General features: G+C 39.5%; 2 protein-coding genes across 4 annotated transcripts in view; both read right to left on the bottom strand.

Moving 5' to 3' along the window:
• The window catches only part of STPG4 (sperm-tail PG-rich repeat containing 4), a 35,352-nt gene extending 28,886 nt beyond the window's left edge, over positions 1 to 6,466 (bottom strand). Inside the window, 3 exon segments of the mRNA XM_086327103.1 lie at positions 2,310 to 2,567; positions 3,662 to 3,721; positions 6,279 to 6,466. Of these exon segments, the coding sequence (XP_086183229.1) occupies positions 2,310 to 2,567; positions 3,662 to 3,721; positions 6,279 to 6,311 (351 nt within the window). The 5' untranslated portion in view covers positions 6,312 to 6,466.
• Positions 6,467 to 10,300: 3,834 nt separating this feature from the next.
• Positions 10,301 to 23,205, bottom strand: CALM2 (calmodulin 2). Of its 3 annotated transcripts, none has more exons than XM_086327104.1 (6): positions 22,974 to 23,205; positions 17,514 to 17,544; positions 12,201 to 12,344; positions 11,979 to 12,085; positions 11,443 to 11,578; positions 10,301 to 10,956 (listed from the first exon to the last, which is right to left on the bottom strand). In XM_086327104.1, exons 1-6 carry the CDS (start codon positions 23,016 to 23,018, stop codon positions 10,928 to 10,930), a joined length of 492 nt encoding a protein of 163 aa, XP_086183230.1. In that variant the 5' UTR covers positions 23,019 to 23,205; the 3' UTR covers positions 10,301 to 10,927. The 3 variants fall into 3 exon arrangements, with proteins under 3 accessions (XP_086183230.1, XP_086183232.1, XP_086183231.1); XM_086327106.1 differs by having other exon boundaries at positions 23,094 to 23,205; XM_086327105.1 differs by having other exon boundaries at positions 23,135 to 23,205.
• Between the last annotated feature and the right edge of the window lie 2,759 nt (positions 23,206 to 25,964).

The raw sequence follows: 25,964 nt of genomic DNA, 5'->3' as shown, positions 1-25,964 counted from the left end.
AAGTGAAGTAAATGGTGGAGGAGGCTGAGGAAGAATGATTTTTGCATAGGAGGTGGCCAAGACGATTTCACATGTCGCCTGGTTACCTGATACCAAGCCATAAAAGTCTATGTATAATTCAGTGCTTGTATTCATCCACTGAACCAAACAGGATAAGATTTACCCTGTGAACATTTATCATTCTGTCCTGTTTCAAAGCCATAATTTGCAAAGCCCTAGGAAGGGTTCATTGCTTGGACACAACATGGGTTCATTTTGCTGAAGATTTCTTGTCCATTCTAATAACCACAACCCCTTCCATTCAATTCAACCTCCAAGTGGCAATGCATCGTCTCAGATTATGATCACATTATCCCAATAAGGTTGTAAAGACTGATACATATTATTAGCTCCTTTATAAATAGAAGATATTAAGGTCCAAAGTCCCAAATGACAACGTCCATGTCTCAACTCTACCCTTCTTGTGAAATGCCTCCTTTGGGTTCCACCCCCTGAAACCCTGCCCCTCATTCAAGGCCAGAGGCACAAAGTAGACTGGAAACAGCACCAAACTGGGGCTCAGAAGCCCTTCGTTACAAGTACAGCTTGCCTATACAAATAAACTTATTTATAGAACAGAAACAGACCCACAAACATGGAAAACAAACTTACGGTTACCAAAGGGGACAGCTAGGAAGGGAGGGGTAAATTAGGGGTTTGGGATTAACATATACACAATATTATATATAAAATAGAGAACTAAACAAGGACCTATAGTACAGGGAACTATACTCAATATTTTGTAATAATCTATAAGAGAAAAGAATCTGAAAAAGAATAGATATATCTATAAATATATATATTTATAGATATATATAAGCTGAATATATATATCTGTATATATATATATAAGCTGAATTATTTATATATATATATATAAGCTGAAACTCCAATACTTTGGCCACCTGATGCAAAGAACTGACTCATTGGAAAAGACCCTGATGCTGGGAAAGATTGAAGGCAGGAGACGGGGACGACAGAGGATGAGATGGCTGGATGGCATCACCGACTCGATGGACATGAGTTTGAGCAAGCTCCGGGTGTTGGTGATGGGCAGGGAAACCTAGCATGCTGCAGGCCATGGGATTACAAAGAGTCAGACCCGACTGAGTGATTGAACTGAACTGATATATATGTGTATAACTGAGTCATTCTGCTGCCCATCTGAAACTAACACAACACTGTAACCCAACTATGTCGTTCAGTCACGGAGTCATGTCTGAGACCTCACAACCCCATAGACTGAAGCACGCCAGGCTTCCTTGTTCTTCACTGTCTCCTGGAGTTTGCTCAAATCCATTTCCTTGAGTCGGTGATGCTATCTAACGATACTTTAATAAAAAATAATAACAAAATAAAATTGGGTCAACCATAAAAAAGCACTGCCTTCTTTATAAGCTATGCACCTCGTAACCAGTTTCTTCATCCCTATTCACCTCAGTTTTCTCATCTGTAAAATGGGGGTGACATCCATCTTGCCTATTTCAGAATGCCTGGGAAGAACTACTAACAGAATATACATGGAAGCTCACGGTAAATTATTAAGAGCCACAGGAATGTTATATATTATCCAAGGTCCAACTTCAGTCCTACTCAATCCGGGAGCATTCTAGCCTTTCAATCCCACCTTCACTGAGCTCTCTCTAGGCCTTTCCTGCTACACCATTTATCTCAGCACTTGATCTATTTGCTCTTGTATTGTTACTTAAATATTTCTAAGTCAGGAACATCTTCCCTTTACAGAACCTAGCCCAGGGCTGTAAGAAGCAGTGCTCAGTATCCTTAATGTGATGCATGAACTAGTAGAGCTTAGAGTACAGCCTGACTCTTCTGATATCACAATGCTCATTTCTGCAAGAAATTCTTGCAAAAGCTTTCCTATGGTGTATAGTCATATTCACACTCTAATATGAGGACTACTCACTGAAAGGCAGTTTTCTCTTTAAAAAAAGAGGACATACCATATCAACTGCTTGAAGAGACCAGAAGCATGGCCCCATCATAGATAAGACCCCAAGTCAGGGGAATCCTACCAAGAGTTCCCAGCAAGGCAAAAAAAATTTCCCATGTCCACGTTAGGCTGAGAAGGGAAACATCTTGCTGGACATATTTGCAAGTGAAGCATGCTTTGTTTGATTTCTGGAAGAAATAAGGCATCCTATAGATTTTCAATTTCTCCTGCAGAAGATACAATCTAAGTATACAGAATATATTCCTCTGGGCCTCTTGACAGCTTTCCTACACAAAGCCAACTGCTACTAGTACTTTACCTGATCTCTGTAAACCAGCATGCTGGGGCTTGACCGCGGTTTGTCCTTAAATGAGTAAGTGGCCACTTGCTTCTTTAACAAGTCCAAGAAGTCAGGAGGCCTGTACTGGGGAAGGTCATTCAGCACCGGATCATTTCTTTGCAAAAGAGGTGGTTTTTTCCTTCCTTCATTTTTAAAATTGTAGGTTGCTATCACTGGATTTAACAGTGATTCTTCAATAAAAGTTTTCAAGTGGTAAGTGCCAGGATTAGGAGTGTTCTGCAGAGAATTGATACCATTTTTCAAGTTACTATGTAAACCAGTAACATCTCCTAAAGCATCATTCTTTCAAAGGTCACTCCTAAGTAGCATTTCTCTTTGTTTTACTTAGAGAAATGTTTTAATAAAATTCCATCAAGTACACACTCCCCACAAAACATTTCAAGACAATCATGATGATTTCCTTTCTGCGACAATTGCTTAACTGTGGGTTAAGCAAATGGGTTATGGCCAAAGTAAAGCTTTAACTTTATAAAAAGTAGCCCCAAAGATACTTAAATTTGAGGTTCTATTTGACTATCAATATCAGGTCTCTTATGAGAACCCTCTGGATAAGTTTCGTGACTAAATAGAAGTTATCCTACTTCAGTTTAGTAGTTAGATACCACGTGTTTCTTTCTAACCCTCAAGTGGGAAGCTACAGGATAATAACATGAGATTGAGGATGAACTGGCAGAACATATGGTCTAATTAGTCCAATAAGAGGTTTGGGACTTTCAAATCACAACCACAGTACGGCTGAATGGCCAGGCCCGACAGTTTAGTCACGCTGCTTTTGTGGCCATCTTCCCACTGAGCACTCGACTCAGTTATACCATTAAAATTAGTACAATTCCAAAGAGGCTTTGGTCCCTAGGGCCCCTCCGTTATGGAAAGGTGTGAACAGAAAATATTTCTGCCATACAGAAATAATGTATCTTGAGAGAAGGATCTTCTGGTCATCTTTCTTTCATGTATCACCATCTTGCTTTCACACGTTGACCATGTTAACACAAGCTATCATAGGCTCTTACTTTTTGAAGAAGTAAGATAAAAAGTGAAGTCAAACACCTTTCCAGAATGTGTAAGCTTAGTTGACTTTATCAAGATAACCTGTAGTGTAAAACACCTAGGCTCCTACAGTTGTTTTATGTCCAAGCTTTTACTGCATTCAAAGTTTAGTTTCTCAGTCATGTGCTGATACTAAAATTATAAATATAAAACGAGCCCAGGTAGATTTGAACAACCATTGTTTCCTTAAAATTAAGTATTAGTGATCTAAAAGGTCAGACTCGAATACTGATTCAAATAGGAAAGGATGAAAATATACATACCGTTAATGCTATCCTCCACCATCCTTCTCTTTCAAAAGATGATGACTTCTGGGTTGGTTTCTATTAATAAACATAAAAATGTGCTTATTCATTTGAGAAGTGATCACTAGAAGTTAAATATCACTTATAAAATATGTACTTGAAGAAATTGATACTGTATGAAATTGGTCACCCTGAATGAAAACAAGAGCTCCATAATCAATCTTGCCTATAATATTTCCTTAAATTGCTATTTTAAGATCTTAAGTGCTTTTTAAGTATCTAAATTTTCTTTGGGTAAATTAGAGTAATAAACATCCCCATCAGAGGATGAGATGGTTAGATGGCATCACCAACTCAATGGCATCACAAACTTGATGGAGTTTGAAGAAGCTTCAGGAGTTGGTGATGGACAGGGAAGCCTGGCATGCTGCAGTCCATGAGGTTGCAAAGAGTCAAACACGACTGAGTGACTGAACTGAACTGAATTGAAACATCCCCATCTCACCAAGATGTCATAAGAATAATTAGGTGACAAAATCTGGTGCTCTTAGGAAGCAAAGCGGAGAAGGCAGTGGCAACCCAGTCCAGCACTCTTGCCTGGAAAATCCCATGGACGGAGGAGCCTGGTAGGCTGCAGTCCATGGGGTCGCTAAGAGTAGGATGACTGAGCGACTTCACTTTCACTTTTCACTTTCATGCATTGGAGGAGGAAATGGCAACCCACTCCAGTGTTCTTGCCTGGAGAATCCCAGGGACGGGGGAGCCTGGTGGGCTGCCGTCTATGGGGTTGCACTGAAGCTACTTAGCAGCAGCAGCAGGAAGCAAAGAGTTATGTAAACCCAAAATTGTATAATTGTTACTACGATTTATGGCTCAGGGAGCACAAGGTAAAAATGTATAGACATCCAATTAATGTAATATCGGAATTCAAACTCCTGGCCATATAGCAAATGTTGAAAGTGCCATTTTCTAGATTTCCATATGCTATGACTTGGGCTTGAACTCCAGTTCAGCGACTACCTAGGTGCACTAGGCAAGTTAACCCTCATGAACCTCAGCTTCCTCTTAGGAGGACAACAAAAGGCAGCTGAGCTGGCACGAAAATAAGGCATCATAAAGACCTGTACCCACAACCAGGACTCAGTAAGTGGTGGCTTTTATTTTTAATACCTTATCTGCCAAGTTAAGAAGAAAATTATTTTGATGCTTCACTGTCAACAGTGAGGACAACAGAACACAGTTGCTTAGTTTTTTCCTTTTGTTATTTCCACCAGGCAAAATCATTAAAATACCGAGTTTTACTTTCATTTAGAATGCTTTTTTATTGCTATGAAATATAGGTCATCTCAAGCAACAAGGCATTAAACTAATCTAATCAGTAAACTGATATAATTCATTCTTCCTAACATATATCCACATATAAGGAACCCTGGGCTTCAGTTTTACTATGAAATACAAGCATTTCTCTGAAAAAGCATTGCTTCATATGCACTGCTAAGTCTGAATTTCTTCCTATACATTCCCTTTATTAGATTTATGTTGAATCTTCTCTGTTGCACATTTATAGTCACAGAAATTGAACTTTTTCAGGCAAGTTAAGACAGGTCTCCACCACTACCTCAGTTCAGTTCAGTTGCTCAGTCATGCCCGACTCTTTGCGACCCCATTAATTGCAGCACACCAGGCCTCCCTGTCCATCACCAACTCCCAGAGTTCACTCAGACTCACGTCCATCGAGTCAGTGATGCCATCCAGCCATCTCATCCTCTGTCGTCCCCTTCTCCTCCTGCCCCCAATCCCTCCCAGCATCAGGGTCTTTTCCAATGAGTCAATGCTTCGCATGAGGTGGCCAAAGTATTCGAGTTTCAGCCTCAGCATCAGTCCTTCCAGTGAACACCCAGGACTGATCTCCTTTAGGATGGACTGGTTGGACCTCCTTGCACCACTACCTAGGACCAGGGAAATGAAGTGGGAGGAAGGGAGAAGTAAACATGACACGTCTGAAGGAAGGTACCTGGCAGCTGCTGTTTTGTTTAGCCCAAGACAGGTGACCTCAACTTCCCCTATCTCCCACTTCATATTCACTTCAGGGGGGGATTACTTTACACAAGTTAGGCTAAACATCCCTTGCCCAAATTTATTTAAAAACTAAACAAGACAGTTTCAAATATTTTATAAATACTACAGTAGGAAGCAAGGCAAAAACGTGTCCAGTAGTCCAAGGAAGGAAAAACCCATTCTCTTGGCAGACGGTGGGGGAGGTGGGGAGGAGGTGGAGGGAGGGAAACGAAGGAATCTAATAACCTTGTTAAAGCAGTTGTCCAGCCCAAGTAGCAATAGGTTAAGATCGGGGGTGGAGGGTGGGAAACAGGACAGGAAACAAAGGACGAAGGGGAAGGATAAGTGAGAGCTAGGCAGGAGAAAAGCAAACGAAGGGCACTCAATGATCAGGAAGAAAGGATTGCAGGCGTGGGTGTGGAGGTAGGAAGCGGAGGGGCGCAAGGACCCATGATTAGAGACAGCTGGTGTTTTTGGCGGAGCCCTGCAAGGGGAACAGTGTTTTGAGAATTGAAGGCAGGGAAGGTAGGCGGTACCGAGGCCAAGGCAGAAGCCCCATGCCTCAGGTCTTCCTTACTGCGGTGGAGGTGATGGCGATAGACTGATCCATTGCTGCCTCTTCACTCTAAGCCGAGGCTGGCGTCCGGTTGCCAGGAGGCGCCTCGGTCAGCCGGCTCCCGAGCATGCGCAGGAGACCCGCCGGTAGGTTTGGCTCTGCTGGTGGGGGAAGGGCGGCAGGCGCACACTTGGAGGGCCCGCGCCAAGCCTAGCGAAATCGGTCGAGATCGTCACGCACGTGCATGGTAAGAAAATCTCGAGGGCTCAGGAGTCACCAAGAGCCTGCGCCAAGGAGGCTTGTAAAGGAGCTAGAGCATCCCATCATCTCCATCAGCCCTTTCCCAAATCACCTCCATACTAGGAGATAGCATGCTTAAGGAAAAATCAACCTTAGCATCCACGAAGATTGTTTCTCAACTCCTCCAGAAGGAAATTTCTGGGTGTCACTGCTTTGAGAAGTGCAGTGAGCTCTGGAGACAACATTCTGTGAAACCACGGACCACCCTTTACCCTCTGTATAGACCCTTTTCATTGTCAGCCTATCTTGGCTGTAGCTCCTCAACCTATACACAGTTCCATCTTTAAAAACATACGTCCCCTCAACCTTAATCGATTTTATGGAATACCTGCTGTGTTCCAAATACTTCACATGTATTTAATCCTCAAAATAACCCTGTGAAATAGGTATTAATCCCATTTTACGCACGAGGGAAACAGGCTCCTTGGACAGTTTAGCACAGCAGACTGCATCACAGAACAGTGGCAGAACCGAGTTCAAGTCCAGGCCTGACTCCAGTGCCAACGGCCCGCTATACCATGGAGTTTCTGCTTCCTGTCACAAACTTTCAAGAGTAGTGTAGATTCATTTCTTTCCTCACCTGCCCCATCAGATCAGATCAGATCAGTCGCTCAGTCGTGTCCGACTCTTTGCGACCCCATGAATCGCAGCATGCCAGGCCTCCCTGTCCATCACCAACTCCTGGAGTTCACTCAGACTCACATCCATCGAGTCAGTGATGCCATCCAGCCACCTCATCCTCTGTCGTCCCCTTCTCCTCTTGCCCCCAATCCCTCCCAGCATCAGTCTTTTCCAATGAGTCAACTCTCACCTGCCCCATACTTCCCTGAAACCATCTTACTCTGACATCACACACCTTTAAGTTAAAAACTGCACTTAATAAACTAGCCAGTTATTCAGTTGCCAAAACCAACGGGGATTTTTCAAGCTCTTAGCAAGCTTGACTTTTCAGTTCATCACTGCATTGATTGCACTTTTCCATCCTTCTTGAATCCCTCTTCTCCCCTAACAGGATTTGTATTTGCTGATTTATTGTGTTTGTCTATAAAGAGGTGAAATATATTGGTACCCACATGGGGTAATTATGATTAACTTCATTGACACCTGGAACAGTCTGGCACAATGCATTCAATAATCATTGCCTTTAGAACAAAAGCAAGATTTACAATCTAGTCTCATCTTCCCATTAGAACCTCCTGATCTGATGTATACTCAAAAATCCCAAACATGCCACCCACCACATCTCCCCAAACGCTGACCCTTCTGCTTAAAATGCTATTCCCTTCTTCATGGCCTGGCAACCCTCAAGAGTCAGCTCCTCCAAGTCTCCTGAAGGACCCTGTGCCTTCTTTATTGAGGACTCATTGTGACAAATCATATCTCCCCTAATTTGAAACATATCCAAAACTGGTTTTTGTCCTAATTTTCAGCCCTTTCAACACAGTAAGTTTTTTTATAAGTTAAAACCAGAAAATGGACTATAGCAGCACTTTTCAAATGTGCCCATTAAGTATCTGGAAATATTGTTAAAATACAGACTGAGATTCTCTAACAAGATCTCACAGGTAATCGTGTGGGTGACTTTTCTGGATAGCAAGAGAGGACACCATTAAACTTCTAAAATACGGGGGCTATTCAATAAATTCATTTAACATAGCCTTAAAAATAGGAAAAAGAGCAGGAGGAGACAAGCACCAGGTTTGAAATAAACAGCTGAAGTTATAAGACCAAGAGACAAGTAAAATACAGAACTTTCACCAAAAGTGATTAAGCTAGTCCATCACTGTGCCTCATTTTACTTTCTTATTTTGGCTGAGCCTGTAAAACTGGCTCAGCAGACTAGGGACTGGTACCCTAGAGACTGAATACAATGAAAGGTACAGAGAAGTCCAGAAACCCATAGAAGGTATGAAATATAAGGGAACACCTAGATGAGAAAATAGTTTTGGGTACTGCAAAAATAGAAACAGCACGGGTCAATGATTTCAAGGACTTTGCCAATAAAACAGACCAAGTATGTAGAATAAACAAAATGTCCCCTTAAGAAAACACTGTCTTGTACAGTATACTGTTTGATTTTCAGGTTACCATAACAGCAGTTTTAAAGGGAGGAGGCCGTTCTCTTTGTGAATACAAGATTACACTATGTAGAGATCAACAGTGCCTATGCTATGCATCAGATTTTTAATAAAAATTCTAGATAAAATACCTCATATTGTAGAATCATTTTTAACTGCACAGTGATAGTTTTGGTTAACTATCTGAAAGCAAACATGCTACAGATTGTATTGAGAAAAAATTAACAATTACCATGATGCTTCTAATATAAAACACGTAATATGGTTAAGACTTAAAAAATAACGTTTTTTATAGTTCTGATTTGAGTAAGATTATGTAATGCTTAACTGTGTGACTTTCGTGAAGACTACAAGAATATAATCAGCAGTGTGATGCACGCAAGTAACCACAAAACATGTTTTCCCCTTCCTCCTTACCAACTTACTTCAAACTACTGGAACTAGAAAAGCACCGATATTAACTTTGCCTAATCCCCTCATTTTATAAGGATCATAACTGATTAACAGCATAGGTATAATACAATGCAAATACTAAGAACTATGCTAAGTGCTGTGTGTGTGTGCTCAGTCTATGCTAAGTGCTTTACCTAAGATTATTACAAAAGCCAAGTTAGAAACCACCTGGGTAAATTACACCCATTTTACATGTAAGATAACAGAGGCTCAAGTAGTATTGACCTCTTCAAGGTTATACAGAGCAGTGATCTGACTACTGCTTCAATAAAACTCCAAAGCCTATGTTTAATATTCTGGAGATTATTATGCCTCAGTAGGACATGAAACACGTATCTAATGAAGGTCTTATTTAATCACCTGCCTAATATGTAATAATACCCTATTAGGATGATCAATTCCTGTAACTTCCCTTGTCCTATCTAAATCATGTCTCTTTTCCTTCACAACCATCCAGTTTTCCATTTTCTGGCAGAGTAACATTGGTATTAAAGTAGTCAACAAAGCACAGTAACCGGTCAAACAAATTGCCCTCTAGGAAATTAAAAGCCTTGTGGCTGTAATAATTAAGGAACATACTTCAGTGTTTTCATCCTGGCTCTGGTTTGCTACAGATTTAAAAGTAATTAGAAAAACAGAAACCTTTATAGACACCTTTTGTACAAAGAAAGCAATAGTTTAGAAGCAAGGAAAACTTCTAAATAAAACAAAGTTTAGTTACTGTCAAGCCACTACCAAAGATACTTATTTGTAAAACATGTTGAAGATAGTTAGGCACAAGAGAAAATTCTTTGTTTTATGGTAGGAGAATTAAAAAGCACTGAGTAAAAAATTAGAAAACAGGTAAAACAACTACCCCCTGCCCCAATTTGGATTTTAGGGTTTTAAAGCCCAAATATTTAAAAAAATCATTGCATGGCTGAAGTCAATATGGATAAACAAAGCCAAAGCTGAAAATTACAAAAGTAGGCAACACTGGATACCTACCATATGTCAATCCCCATGCTAAGTACACTTACACAAGAGTTTTTAATCTTTCAGTTAAACCTTTTGAAGGAAGTATCACAATCTAAAAACTAAACACAGTCTTAAACAGTTAAAAAAAAAATTAAGTATCTAAATTACACCAAGTAGAAGAAATTACACTCCCAATTTGACTGTCCAAATTGTTCAACATCAAATTAATTAAATGACTCGGATTCAGAGCAACAGTTGGGTAAATTGTAATTTTTTTATTGGAAAACAAATATACAACTTGGAATGGATTTGAGGCAAATTGTGCCATAAGCAGATTTTCTTTAAGTGGCTAAAACAAAGTTTAAAAAGCAAGTTAACAATAAAAGAAAATGTTTCTGGTATAGGACCAGCAGTACAAAAAAATAGTGTACGAGTACCTGGATAAAACACCCGTTTTGCAATAGTGCAACTTTTAAGTACATATTGTTGACTGTCCGTAGTCCACGCAGAGTTACAACTCCACACTTCAACAACAACATGCTGACAGTTCCTAAAGAAAACTACTCAAAAAAAAAAAAAAAGGCATAACCCAGATGTTCCCTCATTTGACCAACTCCATCTAAGTTTAGATGTGCAGAAGGGCTTAGATATATCCAGAGTAAGCCACATGCAACATGTTACTTGATCAATTTTCTAAAATAAGGTTTCAGGACAATGACAGTAAGATAAGGGAAGAAAACATGGAGGAATGAAGTCCTAATTACTATACATGCATATTTTTTTTTGACAGTAGGGGGAAACCTTTTACAGATAAGTTACAAACAAAGAAAAGGCAAATAAACAATTTTGTACAAGAAATTTAACACATTCTGTACAATGTCTTCACTTTGCTGTCATCATTTGTACAAACTCTGAAAAAGAAGAAGTATACAAAGATGTTGAGTCAATGGCAAAAGTCTGACAAAACCAATCACATTTACTCAACTACTGAGCAGTTCCCACTCCCCTGTCTTTTGTCAAAACTATAAAGTACAGAGGAAAGCTAATTTACTGCTAAAGCTAGATTCTTCACAAATCAAAAATTATTTATGATTATTAACAAATAAACCAAATCATTGCTTTAGTTTATCATATATAATACTTCTGAACAGAAGCATGAATAATTTCAGACTTAAAGCTAATTGAAGGGAAGGATAATCCAATGAAAGACATTAAAGTCACCTTAATTTTGAGGATCCTGAAATAAGTTTAAAGAAGCTTTTCAAACTGTTCCACAATGGTACCAAAAATGGTAACCAAAAATGGTTTTATCCTAGTTTGGAGTGCAGTGCTTCTTTTAAAAGGGTAGGATCTGATAGTAAAGCACAGGATACAGCTGTGACAGTGCAAAGACTTACCTTCATAGTTTACTTGACCATCACCATCAATATCTGCTTCCCTGATCATTTCATCAACCTCTTCATCTGTTAACTTCTCTCCAAGGTTTGTCATCACATGGCGAAGCTCTGCTGCACTAATATAGCCATTACCATCCTGCAAAAAATGTAGTAAAATGTCTGAGCAATATTATCGATGTAATGAGCTAGATAAGTTTATTAAACTTCACATTCGGGAGCAAAATATACTTTAGAAATCCACACAAACCTTTATTTAACTATTTCTTAGTTCCAAAGTCAATACCTCTTCTGCCACAAAACTAATACTATATATATATATATATATATGTATATATATAAAAACTACTGGGCTTCCCTCATAGCTCAGTCAGTAAAGAATGTTATTAGGAAATCTTCTAAATTCTTAGAAAGCTTCTGCTTGATATTAAAGTATGTTGGCAAATAATCACAAAAACAAATCTTCAGAGATTAAGAGATCCTAATATATTTAAAAATCCTCAAATTAAAATGGAACAAATCCAGTTTCAAATACTTACTTTATCAAACACACGGAATGCTTCTCTAATTTCTTCTTCACTGTCTGTATCTTTCATTTTTCTTGCCATCATTGTCAGAAATTCCGGGAAGTCAATTGTGCCATTACCTGCAATGGTATTAGGTGAAGTATTACAATATTTGAAATATTGAAATATTACAATAGAATTTAAATGCCACTTCTTCAACTCCCTCTTCTCAAACCCAGAATTAAAAAGATGTACCATCAGCATCTACTTCATTAATCATGTCCTGTAACTCTGCTTCTGTGGGATTCTGCCCAAGAGATCTCATTACAGTTCCCAATTCCTTTGTTGTTATAGTTCCATCACCATCCTTGTCAAATAGTGAAAAAGCTTCTTTGAATTCTGTTTGAAAAAGAAAACACAATCCAAATGTACAGGTTAAAAATAAAGTAACCTAAGCGAAATGTATTAATCAACTCTCAAAGATATTATATGGAGATAGGACCTGAAATGGGATTTTTATTTCCTGAAGGTGGAAAACCTTGTGGTATTTCAAACTTTTTAAGTTAATCATATGTTCATACTGATCTACCTGGGAGTTTTTTCCATCTAAAATCTCACAGGGAACTCCAAAATCTAGACTAGATAAAAGTCAAATTATTGTTGAAAAAGCAGAACCAAAAAACCCCAAATGTCTGCTTCTGTATTTTCTGTTTAAGCTGCTCTGTGGAACACAATTCTAAATTACAGATCTAACCTACACTCACAATAGAAAAGGACCAAATACGTTTATTTCTGTACAGCAATTGTACTACTTACAGTAATCCTTACAGTCAAAACTAAGTCCATTTAATCACTTACTAAATCAAAAACAAAAAACTATAAACTTTAGAACAACATGCATTAAGCTAGTTTCCTTTTCTGGAGGACAGAAGAGGCTATCACCAAATAATCTGTAATGATGTTAACAATGGGATGATAAAGGTATATATGGCCAGTTTTAACTGTTATTATCACTGAAAACAAAAATAATTTAGACCTCTCTTCAGAATATAAATTCCGAGCTTGCAACAGAATGAAATATATTATTGCCTAAAATCTTTAAGATACTATTGTGAAATGATGTTGTTTTTATCAATAGTTCACCACTAGTTTACATGGAAAGCTACTAGAACAGTCTAGGATACCCGAATACAGAGAAACTAGAGATTTACTTTAACAGTGCAAGAGAGCATATTAATAAGCTAATAACAAAGAGAGTAGGAGTAGAGATATTAGGCTCAATCAGCAAGTAAATACAAAAACATAAAGCACCGAAACTAAAAGCAGAATTTGGAACTCAACTGCCTGGGCTCTGCTACTAACTAGTAATTGAACCTTGGGCAAATTTTCCACCTCAGCTTCCTCATTTTTGTTACTTAGGGCTAATTGTACCTTCCCTTGTGGCTCAGCTAGTAAAGAATCCACCTACAATGCGAGACCTGGGTTGGGAAGACCCCCTGGAGAAGAGAAAGGCTACCCACTCCAGTCTTCTGGCCTGGAGAATTCCATGGACTGTATAGGCCATGGGGTCACAAAGAATTAGACACAATTGAGCAACTTTCACTTGTTCACTTGGTACCTACTTTCTAAATTAAATAATTAATGTAAGTAAAGCACGTTGAACTATGCCTGGCAAGTACTTAAGTATCAAGAAAGAGATGATGTCATTTTCCTGTAGCAAAACTACAGAGGAAAACTTCTCTTGACTTTCGAAGTCCTTTACTTTCTACCTTATACTGCCAAAGGGTCTCGCTCCTATTTGTCTCCTGCATGTAGATCTGACCAAATTTCTTATCCTTCTCTCTTTGGCCATTACATCTATGCCCACTAATGAAGACTTCAGTTAGTCCACTCATCTCTCTCAACGTAATACTTTTATTTCTGACATCCTACAGGACATCTCCCCTAGCTGACCTCAGGGAAAACTTAATGAAAATGAATTCCATATACAGCAACCCTAGGAACACAAGCAAGTTACCTTAACTCTTTTCCCCTGAAACGGGCCTGCTGAATTCTGCTATTGAAATACTGCCTGATTCTTTTTTCATCTCTACATCCAACATTTTGGTTCATGGCCCCATCATCTTTTATCTGGACTATCACAATAGCCTCCAGATGGGTTCCACCCAAGTGGGTTCCAAATGGGTTCCACAAGTACCTGAGTCCTATTACCATTTTGGATTATCACATTATTTTCTTCTGCTTTGATTCTTTTAATTGTTCAGCTTTAGACTAGTATTACTGTAGTATGTGCTACTTACTCTCAGTACTAAACAGTCCACTCCATTTAAATGTTAACTTGTTTTCAGAGAAACTCACCCAATATTAGAAGCTTAGAACCAAACTACTGACTGATCTTATGAAAACATGCAGTACTAACCTAGACCAATTCAATGACAAAAGTAAATCAGTAAGTCCTACTAAGAGCAGAATTTGATAAAAGTATTTCCACTTTACCCGAGTCTTTTAAAAAAACAGATGTACAAATACTGTCTGGAAGTATGTAAACTACTAAGAGTTTGAACACATTAGCATCTATCACCTAGTAACTTGGCCTCCAAGAAAATTACTTAAGAGATTTGTATTTAATTACATTCTCTGCTATAATATAGGCATCATTTAACACCATTATGTACAAAAATCCCCAGATATAACTATCAGACATAATCATTTTACTAAATGACTTAATTTCAAAAACTATTTCTGAAAGATGCATGCTACACATCTATGTATGTTCTAAATTTCAAGAAGTTTAAGAGGCAGAAATACCTGTAAAATCCTGAAATAAAAACAAACTGAAAAATACAATTCACCTGCTTTTATAGCTCACCACCTGTGCTTCAGAACTTGTTTAATCTTCATATATAGAAGCCTATCATTTTAAACAAGTAATTCCCAGGAATGACTTGAAATATAAACCTAGGAGTCAAAACTCCAAAACACAGTAAGAAAACAGGTCTCTTCAATATAACTGATGGAACCTCCCAAAATCTATTCTAGTTATGCCTAAGTTGAAACTTTCAGAAGTCATATTATTACTTGTTTTAGATTTTCATTAGCAACCACAGGATACCTTTCTAATTATGTTTTACATAAATTCACATTATTATTAAAACAGGTTATCGTAATTAAGACAAATCTAATGTCTGTTTACCAATTTCTATTTATTTATAAAATTCTGAACTTAATGATCCTTTAAAGGCCATATATTTAAATCCTTAAAGGCCTTTATTATTGAGTAAGATTAGTACTTTTTTTTAATCAAGTAAGTTTTATCTCTACACTGAAATTTAAAACTTTAGGCATAAATTTCTTTAAAGAAAAAAATTATTTTACATTTTCCCTTTAAACACCAACAACTAACGACATCATGGCAATTCATCAACAAAATTAACTTGCTATTATTGATGTCACACTAGACTGTTCTGGATTGCTCTTTAAGACCAGGGTAACGTAAACAATTCTAGACACTTCACCTAAACTATAAGCGTACATTTTTCTAAGCGAAGTTACCTGCTAGAGGAATTTTAAATCGGTCAGCATATGAAGATAAAGCTAACTGAAAAAGTACCTTAGTATATTCAACTTTGCAACTCAAAAGTAAGGGACTCTAGGAGGAGGCAGAGTGATTGTTAGGATAGAGTAGGTACTGCTTTAGAACATATCTGTGTGGCACACATCTTTGAAAATTTATATATTCAGGAAATATTTACTCAGTCCTTACTGTGTGGGAGGTAGTGGGAAACAAGAGGAAATAAGGATTTTTATTTTAGTAGCATAAAAGCTTTAGCTCCTCTACTTTAAAGGTTCACTAAAACCTGGGCTCCAAGAACAGCTTTATTAAAAGCCTAGGAAAAGGCAGGGTAGGGAAAGAACCTGGAACAGATTTTTCTGCTACTCTCACTAGAATTTAATTGTATGATAGGAACCAATGAAAAGACAGAATTTATCTTAAGGACAATGTTCCATGAACTGCATGTATTTTTTACAAAAATGCTATCAAGTATTGATTCTCTTGAATTTAACAGACACAAACTACTTTTTAAAAGAGTTGTATGTGTGTTTGGGAAAGGAGTAATGAGCACCAGCTATGTAACTGGCACTTTGAATAATTCACTATCTACCCTAAAGTGAACAAAGCTGTGCCATGCAGAACTACCTGACTGAGACTACGGAGAAACAAAGGCAAAGACAGGTCTATTAGAGAAGGTAAGAACTTAAGATTGGAAATAATAGCCTGAGTCATACATAAAAAACTATTCCAGAATAACTTACATTTCATCAATACACCTAAAATACTAGAATATGAACAAAAGAAATCATTTCCAAAGCTCTGCCTGACTCCTTCAACATACTCTATACATACAAATTTACCAACCCTAAAGAGCAAATTCCCAGCTTAAGTCAAATGCACATAGTAAGAAATAAAAATAAAGCCTGTCAAATTGGTCCTCAGTGCTAATAGCTTTCTACTTTATACAGTCCAAGCAAATATTATCTGTGATGAGAATTTGAGATTATTGATTTCTGGCTCTGCCAAGACTGTGTATTAAGTGTGGGGTAGTAAAGTAATACCTGAGTTTCAACTGGGTTTCTCAGTTTTCTCTAGCGTTTAAAAAAAAAAAAAGCTTTAGTGCTTTTGAGCCCTTGAAACTCCTTGCCTATCAGGAAAACCATTGCAGTTAAAACTGCCTGATGCTTTCCTTACTAAGTCTCTCTTTAATCAAAGTCAAGGAATAGAGTTTGAAAAGCATTTCAACACTGAAATTAAAAAACAAAACAAAACAAAAACCCATTTAGAAGTTTCCCCAATATTCTGTTAACTAGCCACCTCAAAAATATTCGAATAAAATCAAAAGTACTACTGGTTCAGCATAATGACTACATGACATCAGGTTTTATGTAACAATTTCACATTTTCACAGCAAACTAAAGGATACAAAACAAACTCATTTCATTCAATAGCTGTCACCGCTTTTAAGATAAAATTCAAATTTACTGCGTCTGTAAAACAGAATACTAACTTTTGGATCTAAGTTTTTCACTAGAGAAATGGTTATTCCCTGACTGACCAATCGTACATGCAATTCTAAGGTTAAGATATTAGCTACTTTAAATCACAGTTAAATTCAACATTCATTTTCTGATTTTACATTTCAAGTTAACTACTACTTGGCCTCTTTTCTTGTGGAGACTGATTTGAAGTTTCAGTGTTAAAAACTGCCCAGAATTAATCTTTAGACTAAAATAACCTCAAGAAAAACAAAGAGCACCCCAACACCAGGCTCAAAAGTATATCTACATAACCTAAAAACATGTCTTTAATTACAGTTAGCCCCACACATCTTACACAGACAAGTTTTCCTTTTCATTTGCCAAAGCAGGTTCAATTACTCTCTTACATTACACTCGTTCCCATCTACTACACAGATCAAAGTCAATTCTTTCATACAAATATCTTTTTTTGAGAATGGCTTTTCAATTTATAATAAAATTCAACAGGTATAACCTAGCAAAGTTATTTCTCACCTGCAATCTGCTCTTCAGTCAGTTGGTCAGCCTAAAAAGAAATCAAAGAAATAGGTAAGTGGCTTGACAGTATGTAGTTTAACAGTTACAGAAACAAGTTTAAAAACATTTAGGGTTCATCTGGTTTCATAAACTTCTCAACTTCATTTAGTTCACTCCTTAGTACCAAACACAGGGAGCAGAAAATACATCTGATTTATCTCCAAAGCTAAGCTACCTTGCCCCCAAGTTTAAGACGTGAAAATATTTCAGAATATATTCGAAAGTCTAAATTTTACATTAATTTTAAAAAAGCAAATCTAGCACACTAACACTACAAAGTTTAATTGGAATTGTACTCTTCTAAATCAGGATAGATGCAAAGAAGCATTGTTTCCTTTCTCAGTTTGTATATGTAAACTTAAGCTCATCTCCTCAGGTAGATAAAAACCATTAATACCAGAAATCTCCACCGAATCAAAAAATCAACAAGAACTACATTTAAACTTTCCCTGCTGCTAAGTCACTTCAGTCGTGTCCGACTCTGTGCGACCCCATAGACGGCAGACCACCAGGCTCCTCCGTCCCTGGGATTTTCCAGGCAAGAGTACTGGAGTGGGGTGCCATTGCCTTCTCCGTAAACTTTCCCTGTTAAGTGATTAAATACTTCACTTGGACACGTGATGTTCCAAACCTCAAAAAACCCAAAGATTACTAAGCAAAACTCTTTATCTATCAAAAAGATAAAAATCCAAGGTGTACTGGTTGGGGCAACATGAAAGTTACCAGTTTTACTCCTCTTCACCTGCCATGCAACTGCAGAGAATCCAGGATTTGAAGTACATTATTTACAAAATGTTAAGTCCAGTTATTCATTTTCTTTTAATATTTAAAATTCCAAAGTGATAAGATTTGATATTTTTAGCAAATGGAGAACAGTTACTTGTTTTTACTTTAAAAAAACAAAAAGCATGTTCAGGCATTTGCTGTAACCCATTATATATGTTGCTTTTACTCAATCTTCAAACCCTAAATGGAATTAATAATACCATTAATACTCTATCTTACAGATGGGGAAAAAGGCTAAGGTTAAATTTTAGGGAGCAGGAGTACAAAATAACTAACATGTAGGGTCAGGATTAAACACTTGTTGGACATATCCTCAAGTTTTAAATTCAGAGCACACTATAAAGATACTTGCAAAATAATAAGGCTCCCTGTTCCTCATGTGGCCTTCATCTGTGGACATGCACTGCTTATTGGAACATATATCCAGAGGTACTGACAAGAAGTAGCTTCCTAGCTAACATTCCTACCTACAGAAGTCAAGCATACTGTGATTAATCCATTCATTTATTGATATGAAAGAAAAACAAACACTGCCTGGTTTCATTTTAAATGAACACACCCCTGGAAAGGATAATAACCTTAATACAGGATGGCATTCACATTTTCTCTAGGGGACAGCATGAGAACATTTGGGAAGAAACCCAGAAAAGCAGAAATTTCTTTCCCTAATCAATTTTGATTTGACCTTGAAGCAAATACAAGGTCTTTAGAAAAAAAGCCAAGTCTAGCAATTTAAAATTGAAAAGCCAATAATCAAGCTCAAATGCACAATAAAATAAAAATTATCTACTTTTATCCTTAACAAATCCCAATTGTCCCAAGTATTTGGTATAAAATCAGATTGTGTTCTCTACAAATAAGAATTAAAACCCAGTAAATCCACTGATATTTTTTACTGTTAGAGGCTGATGATTTACCTCTGATCTAATTCCATCCTGCAGGACTTCTATCATTTCTAAAAGAAGGATAACATGGCATGGTGCTTTGAGGCATCACTGGTTTACTATCCCAGCTCTGCCATGTGACCTTGGACATGTTACTCAAACTCTCATTGTCAACTTCATCTGTAACACAGAATATTAATACCTACCTTGCAGAGTCATTGTGCATTTAGAAGCTATATAAAGGGCTAGCCCCAAAAGTTCAGTGAAAATTATTTTATGTAAGTTAATTAACCAAAGAACCTAAAATGTTAACATTAAACACCAACCTGACTAGTTCAACTTTCACAGTGAAGGTAGACAGGTGGGGCATTATCAAGCCCTTTACAGCAAACTCTCCATGTTTCTTTTTAACTTTGATTTAAGATGAGAAAATCTATTTCCACAAACTGAAGCCACAAGCCCAGGAACAAATGGGGCAGAAGAAATCAGTTTAGGACTAAAAATGTTAACCCGAAAGTGTGGAAAACACAGCAACATATGTGAACGCTGAAAGAATGACTGCTATGTGCAGAAACTGAGACAGTGGGGTTTTTTCAACAAGTTGTGAGGGAGGAGATTTTGGGAAGACTCACATATGAAAGCTGAGAAGGCTTTAGGAAGAAAAAAAAACTTTCTTTTGTATTTACTACTAACCCAGAGTCCAAGGCTTTAAAATAACCTTCATCAGTAACTTTCAGACTAAAAACTACTGAAAGTAAAAACACAAAGCTCCCTAGCACTGTAATTTGTAAGCTTTTTCCAATGACATGCAAATGAATTTGGTTCTTATTTTTGTCTATACAGAGTGTCATTTTCTTAGTAGAAGAACTAGAAGAATTATACTTTTGGGAAAACTCAAGCTCATTAAAATGTGTTTACCTCAGTGAAGAGTAATTCACTAGAGAGATGACTACTTCTTACTCCTTTATTTCTACAAATATCGCTTTCAACTGCTACTGTCAACTCTAGAGAAAGCTCCCAAACATTAGTATATGCTCAGGTTCCAGCTGAGACTTACTGGACTAGACTGTGCATTTTGAAGAACCACAGGTGATTTGTAAACACTGAGAAAAACAGAGTCCACTAATCTAGACTACATGTGTGACCTTAAGGGAATTATGTGCCTATTTAACATTTCCCAAATGGCATTCAAAAGTAGTAGGTATGGATACCATGGAGCTTATCTAGTCAAAGGTGGTATAAAAATAATCCAAAATTCTTATCTCAATAAATATATGAGTCCATAGGCTTGAAATGGAGCAAACTTTCGTTTTGCATTCATTCCTGTTTACTCCAAGTATTACTTACTTAGATACAACAAAGGCTTCCATGCTAAGCAAAAATTTTTCTAGTTTCAGAAGTCAGGGCATTTGTTTTACCTATATCAAAAGCAGTCTCTAAGTTATTTCAGATAGAACAGTATCTTGGCCCAAAAGGGAAACTAGAATAAACTACTTAAAAATTAGGACCTTTATTAAAGGCCTAATTTGATCAGTCTACCTGAACCTAGAACTTTCAATACTTTAATAGAGGCATAATTAATTTCTTTAGTCTAACAGAAACAGATCTTCTTGCTGTTCGATGGGTATTTATTTGGATTCAAGTGACCAAAAGTTCCACGTCTTCACATCTTTTACTTATCTCATCACCCCTGCCTCAAGTCTTCTTAATCAATCTCCCTTTCAATGACCATGTATCAACTATACGTAAACCCAACAGCCACATGAGCAAACTTATTCCGTATCAAATAAATTTTCATTCTTTGACTTTATGGAGTCCTAATTTTAAACCTTCAGGTCTTGTAATTATTAAATTACCTATGCCAGCGGTAAAGAACCTGCCTGCCAGTGCAGGAGACATAGGACAGGAGGGTTCGATCCTTGGGTTGGGAAGATTCCCTGGAGTAGGAAAGGGCAACCCACTTAAGTATTTTTGCGCAGAGAATCCCACGGACAGAGGAGCCTGGCAGGCTACAGTCCATAGGGTCGCAAAGAGTCTAACACAACTGAAGTGACTTAGCAAGGATGATTCCCAGTTTAGTTAACAATGACTGTCAAAAACACTCAAAACAGTAATGATGTGATCAGTAACTACAAAAGCTTACTTTTGGCAAAGGACTACGAAAGGGTAGATACAAACTGTGCCTCATCAAGAAAATCTGAGATCTTGATTTAATTATCAGACTGATTAGAAACAAACTTATTTTTTATTTACATAATATAAAAAAATTCACCCCACAATTCAGAACCTTAATTACATGCCAATATTTTCACCTAAAAGAGTAAATTCAACCAGCATATTCAAATTTAGAATAAAATAATTAAAATATCAAAATGGAACGAGTACATCAAACAAATGTGAACTCTTCCCCCCACACCCATACAGAGTGGAGGTTTCAGTTGGCAAGGATTCCCAACTCCTGTTTAAGATGTCACCTTGCCTCCTGGACACACCCATCGCCTGTAACCACTTGGCAGAAGGAACCACAAAATAAGTATTGCAAATTACCTCGCTCATTAGACTTTTTCTTAACAGGAAAGAACAAGAGTTCCGGTCTCAAGCGACAGGAAAATGCTTTAAAAAAATCCCGTCCCCCAATATACTCTTCTATCACCATAGTCTTTGACAATCATTAATGTACAAATGAATTAAACCTCACTTAAAAGATGACCTGGCATTTTCGCTACGGAAATAGGGAGTTATTTTCAAGGGTGTTGGTGCGGGGCAATAGTGTTAATGGATCTTAAACATTTCAACGTGCACGTGAGCACTCAAAAGAGGACTGTGGCCCCTGTTAAAGGCATCCTTCCGATTGTTACTAGAGGGTAAGATCGACTTTGGCATCAGAACGGGAGTCATCCCGGAGCGGGCTTTCGGTGAGTGAATAGAAAAACGCCTTTCAAAAGCCAGCTGGAGTCTCTGGCTTTCTCTAACGAGATGCGCAGTGCGAGGCTGCGCCTGACTTCAGATATAGTCATTTCCTTCAATGACAAAACCACTTGAATTTTTTTTAGAATTATTTAGCCTGGGAAGTGGAATTAGGCCTCAAGGCCCATATGTAGCAAAAAGATCAGTATTCACCGAGCTTCCTCCTCGCCGCCGGGGGTGGGGGATGGGAATCGGACGAGGCTGCCCTCCCCAAACTTTGCCCGACCGGACGACCCCGCAGCGCCGCGGGACGCCCAGACCTCCGCAGTCCCGCAGGTGCCAGCGCAGCAGCTGGGGCTCGAGCCGGGTCTGGCAAGCGACGGCCGCGGTCCCGAGCCCGCCCCGCCCCCGGCCGCTCCCCGCGGACTCGGCCCACTCAGCTTGTCCGCCCGCCCGCTCGCGCGCCCCCAGCTCCCTCCCGGCCCAGCACGCGGGGGCTGCGGGCTAACGGCGGCGCGGGCGCTCGCCCCGGGCCTCGCGCGCTCCCGCCCGCCCCCACGGCGCATGGCGGCCGCGCGCGGACAAAGGCGCTTCCTGGCGCCCGCACCAACCGTCCGTTGGGCTTTTGAATACGGCCCCTGGCTGACCTTTTGAGATGCCCGACCCAAGGCTTCTGCGCTCCCGCTCCTCCCGCCCTTCCACCCTCGCCTAACCCAGCTGCCCCCGCCCCGGCTCCATCCTCATCCAGCCTCTGAGGAGCTCCAAGGTCCCGGGGGCGCTGCGCCTGGCCCCCAGTACACCACGGGACACCTCCCTGAGGAGAGTGGGGGTGGGGGAGCACCTGCGACACAACCGCCGTGGACGCCCCCAGCCTCTGGCGCACCATCCCCCTGGCGAAGACCACTCCTAGAGAGTGTGAGAAAGGCTAGTTCCCTTTCGTCCATTCGCTTCAGCCTCTTACCCCCTACAGGCCGAGCGCCCGCAGCTTAGCGACGCACTCACCATGCTGCAAGCGCTACCGGTCTCCGGGACGCAATCACACAACCACTCAGCTCGCTCGCTCCACTCGGACTAATTCTCCCCCTCCGCCCCCAGCGCCTCATAAACACCTCCCTCCGCCAGATCCCTCCGCCACACTTCAGATAACGGAACATCATAAACGAGTCCCGGCCAACCCCCCTCCCCTCCAACGCCTCTCGAGACCCTTTTATCCACAATTATGTGATAGACGATGCAAAAGATAAAGGGAAGGGGACGAACGGATGACGTAACTGTGTTTCACTCCCTAGCGAGCCGTTGAAGAGCCGGTGGAGTGGCGCCTGAGAGGCGCTACTTTGCGGCGCGGAAGAGCATCGTAGTAACGACGCGAAGCGCGATGATCGTTGAGCCCTCCTCTGATTGGCTGGTTCGTACCTGCAATGCGTCACTGGGGCTCGCAGCCGCTGCCGGGACGCGGTGCAGCTTCTGCCGTTGCGGCTCGGGCCGCGCTGTCCTGGCAACTGCGGTTGGCTGGAAAGCTTTCCTCCTCCACCCATCCTTCATTGCTACATTTGCACGAACGCTTTCCCGCCCCGGTGTAGGGGGTCTACGAAAGTAGCGATTAAGAATGAAGCTGAAAGACCCAGTGAAACCCGTACCCCGCGCTCTTCATCTCAGCCTCGTTTATCCGCCTTATGGAGGCCACACGTTTACCATGTAACTCTCCCACAAAGCGAAAAGTGAAAATCACACAGTCGTGCCCGACTCTTTGTGACCCCGTGGAATTCTCCAGGCCAGAATACAGGTATCTTTTTCCTTCTCCAGAGGATCTTCCCAGCCCAAGGACCGAACCCACGTCTCCGGCATTGCAGGCAGATTCTTTACCAGCTGAGCCCACAAAGCCCATGAAAATCTTCGTAAGGGCGAATGCAGCTGTTTACCTGACTAATCCTAAAGAAACTTCCGTTGATACTTCCCCTTTGGTGGCTCAGACCGTAAAGCGTCTGCCTATAATGTGGGAGACCCGGGTTCAATCCCTGGGTCGGGAAGATCTCCTGGAGAAGGGAATGGCAACCCACTCCAGTATTCTTGGGCTTCCCTGGTGGCTCAGACGTTAAAGCGTCTGCTCGCAATGCGGGAGACCTGGGTTTGATCCCTTGGTTGGGAAGATCCCCTGGAGAAGGAAATGGCAACGCACTCCAGTCATGGACGGAGGAGCCTGGTGGGCTACAGTCCACGGGGTCACAAACAGTTGGACACGACTGAGCGACTTCACTTTGCCTTCATCATGCGGATAATTTACCAGGAGGGGGGGAAAAACGCAGTATACAAAATTCCAATAGCTCCTTGATACTGTGGAATAATAGGGTTCTGGCTTGGAGTGAGACCTGGGTATGAGTACTGGTTGGGTCACTTTTGTTAGATGTATGACCTTGGATGAGTCATTTAATCTTTAGCCTTATTTGTAAAATGGAGGTTACAATACCTATCTTGAAAGGTTATAAGAATTAGAATCATATAAAGATTAGCATCTAGGTAAAGTGTTGAAGTACCTGGTACAGGGTAGGCACACAGTGGTTACTATAATAAAACCATAGTATTGTGTATATGTGATCATACTGAGTTTCCTAATGAATTTGCCCTTTTGAGTCTTTAATCTCTCAGGTTTAAATGAACATTTTTGAAGCCACATAGAAATTAGCTCTGAAATTGGCATCCTTGTGCACTGTTGGTGGGAATGTAAAACGGTACAGCCGCTTTGGAAAATAACATGGCAGTTCCTTAAAAAATTAAAAATAGAATTACCATATGATCCAGCAATTGTGCTTCTTGGTATATACTCAAAAGAACTGAAAGCAGGATCTTAGAGATATTGTTACACCCATGTTCATGGCACTATTCAAGACAGCTAAAATGTAGAAGGGATCCAAGTGTTCATCAGCAGATGAATGGATAAGCAAAATGTGGTATACATCTGTTGTACATAAATGGCATACTATTTGGCCTTAAAAATGCTGCAATATGCCACAGCAGGAATGAACTTCAATGACATTATGCTAAGTAAAATAAGTCACAAAAAGTCACATACTGTATGATTCCGTTTATTTGAGGTATTTGGAATAGTCAAAAATCACAGAAACAGAAAGTAGAATGATGGTTGTCAGGGAAAGGGGGAACAAGGAGTTATTGTTTAATGGGTATAGATAAGAGTTTCGATTCTACAAGATGAAAATAGTGGTGGGGATGGACGGGGATGGTAACACGGCATTACGTATTTAGTACCACTGAACTCTACACTTAAATGGTTATGACGATAAATTTACGTGCGTTTTGTCACACATGAAAATGTTTTTTTTTTTTTTTTAATTTTTGAACTTTTAATTTGGAAAACTTTAGATATAAACTATATACAAGTGGACTGTAGCCTACCAGGCTCCTCTGTCAATGGAATTCTCCAGGCAAGAATACTGGAGTGGGCAGCCATTCCCTTCTCCAGGGATATACAAATGGAGAGAAAAGTATAACAAAAAAAGTACCAATCACTTAGGTTTACCATTTTGTCATTCTGTCATTTGGCATTCTGTCATTCTTGTTTCATATATTCCCCATACCCCATTTAAAAACAATTACCTTCTTGGTCCCACCCAAAATAAACAAGGGTGTGCATAACCTGGAATATTTAACAAGTGAACAGCAATAATTTATATACCGTATAAACGCATTTGAAAATAATGTAATTGTTACCTTAGAGGGGGCTTAGAGGATTTCGCCCACCGCAGAGATTCCAAAGAGGGTTCCCAGAGAACATGACTCCTCCATTGGGTCTGACATGATAATGGGCCAGGAAAAAGCA

Source organism: Bos grunniens, chromosome 11, assembly GCF_055505025.1.
Source record: "Bos grunniens cultivar Pamir isolate PY7600 chromosome 11, Bosgru_T2T1.0, whole genome shotgun sequence".
Taxonomy (NCBI): Eukaryota; Metazoa; Chordata; class Mammalia; order Artiodactyla; family Bovidae; genus Bos; species Bos grunniens.
This window is presented reverse-complemented; position numbering and strand designations above follow the sequence as displayed.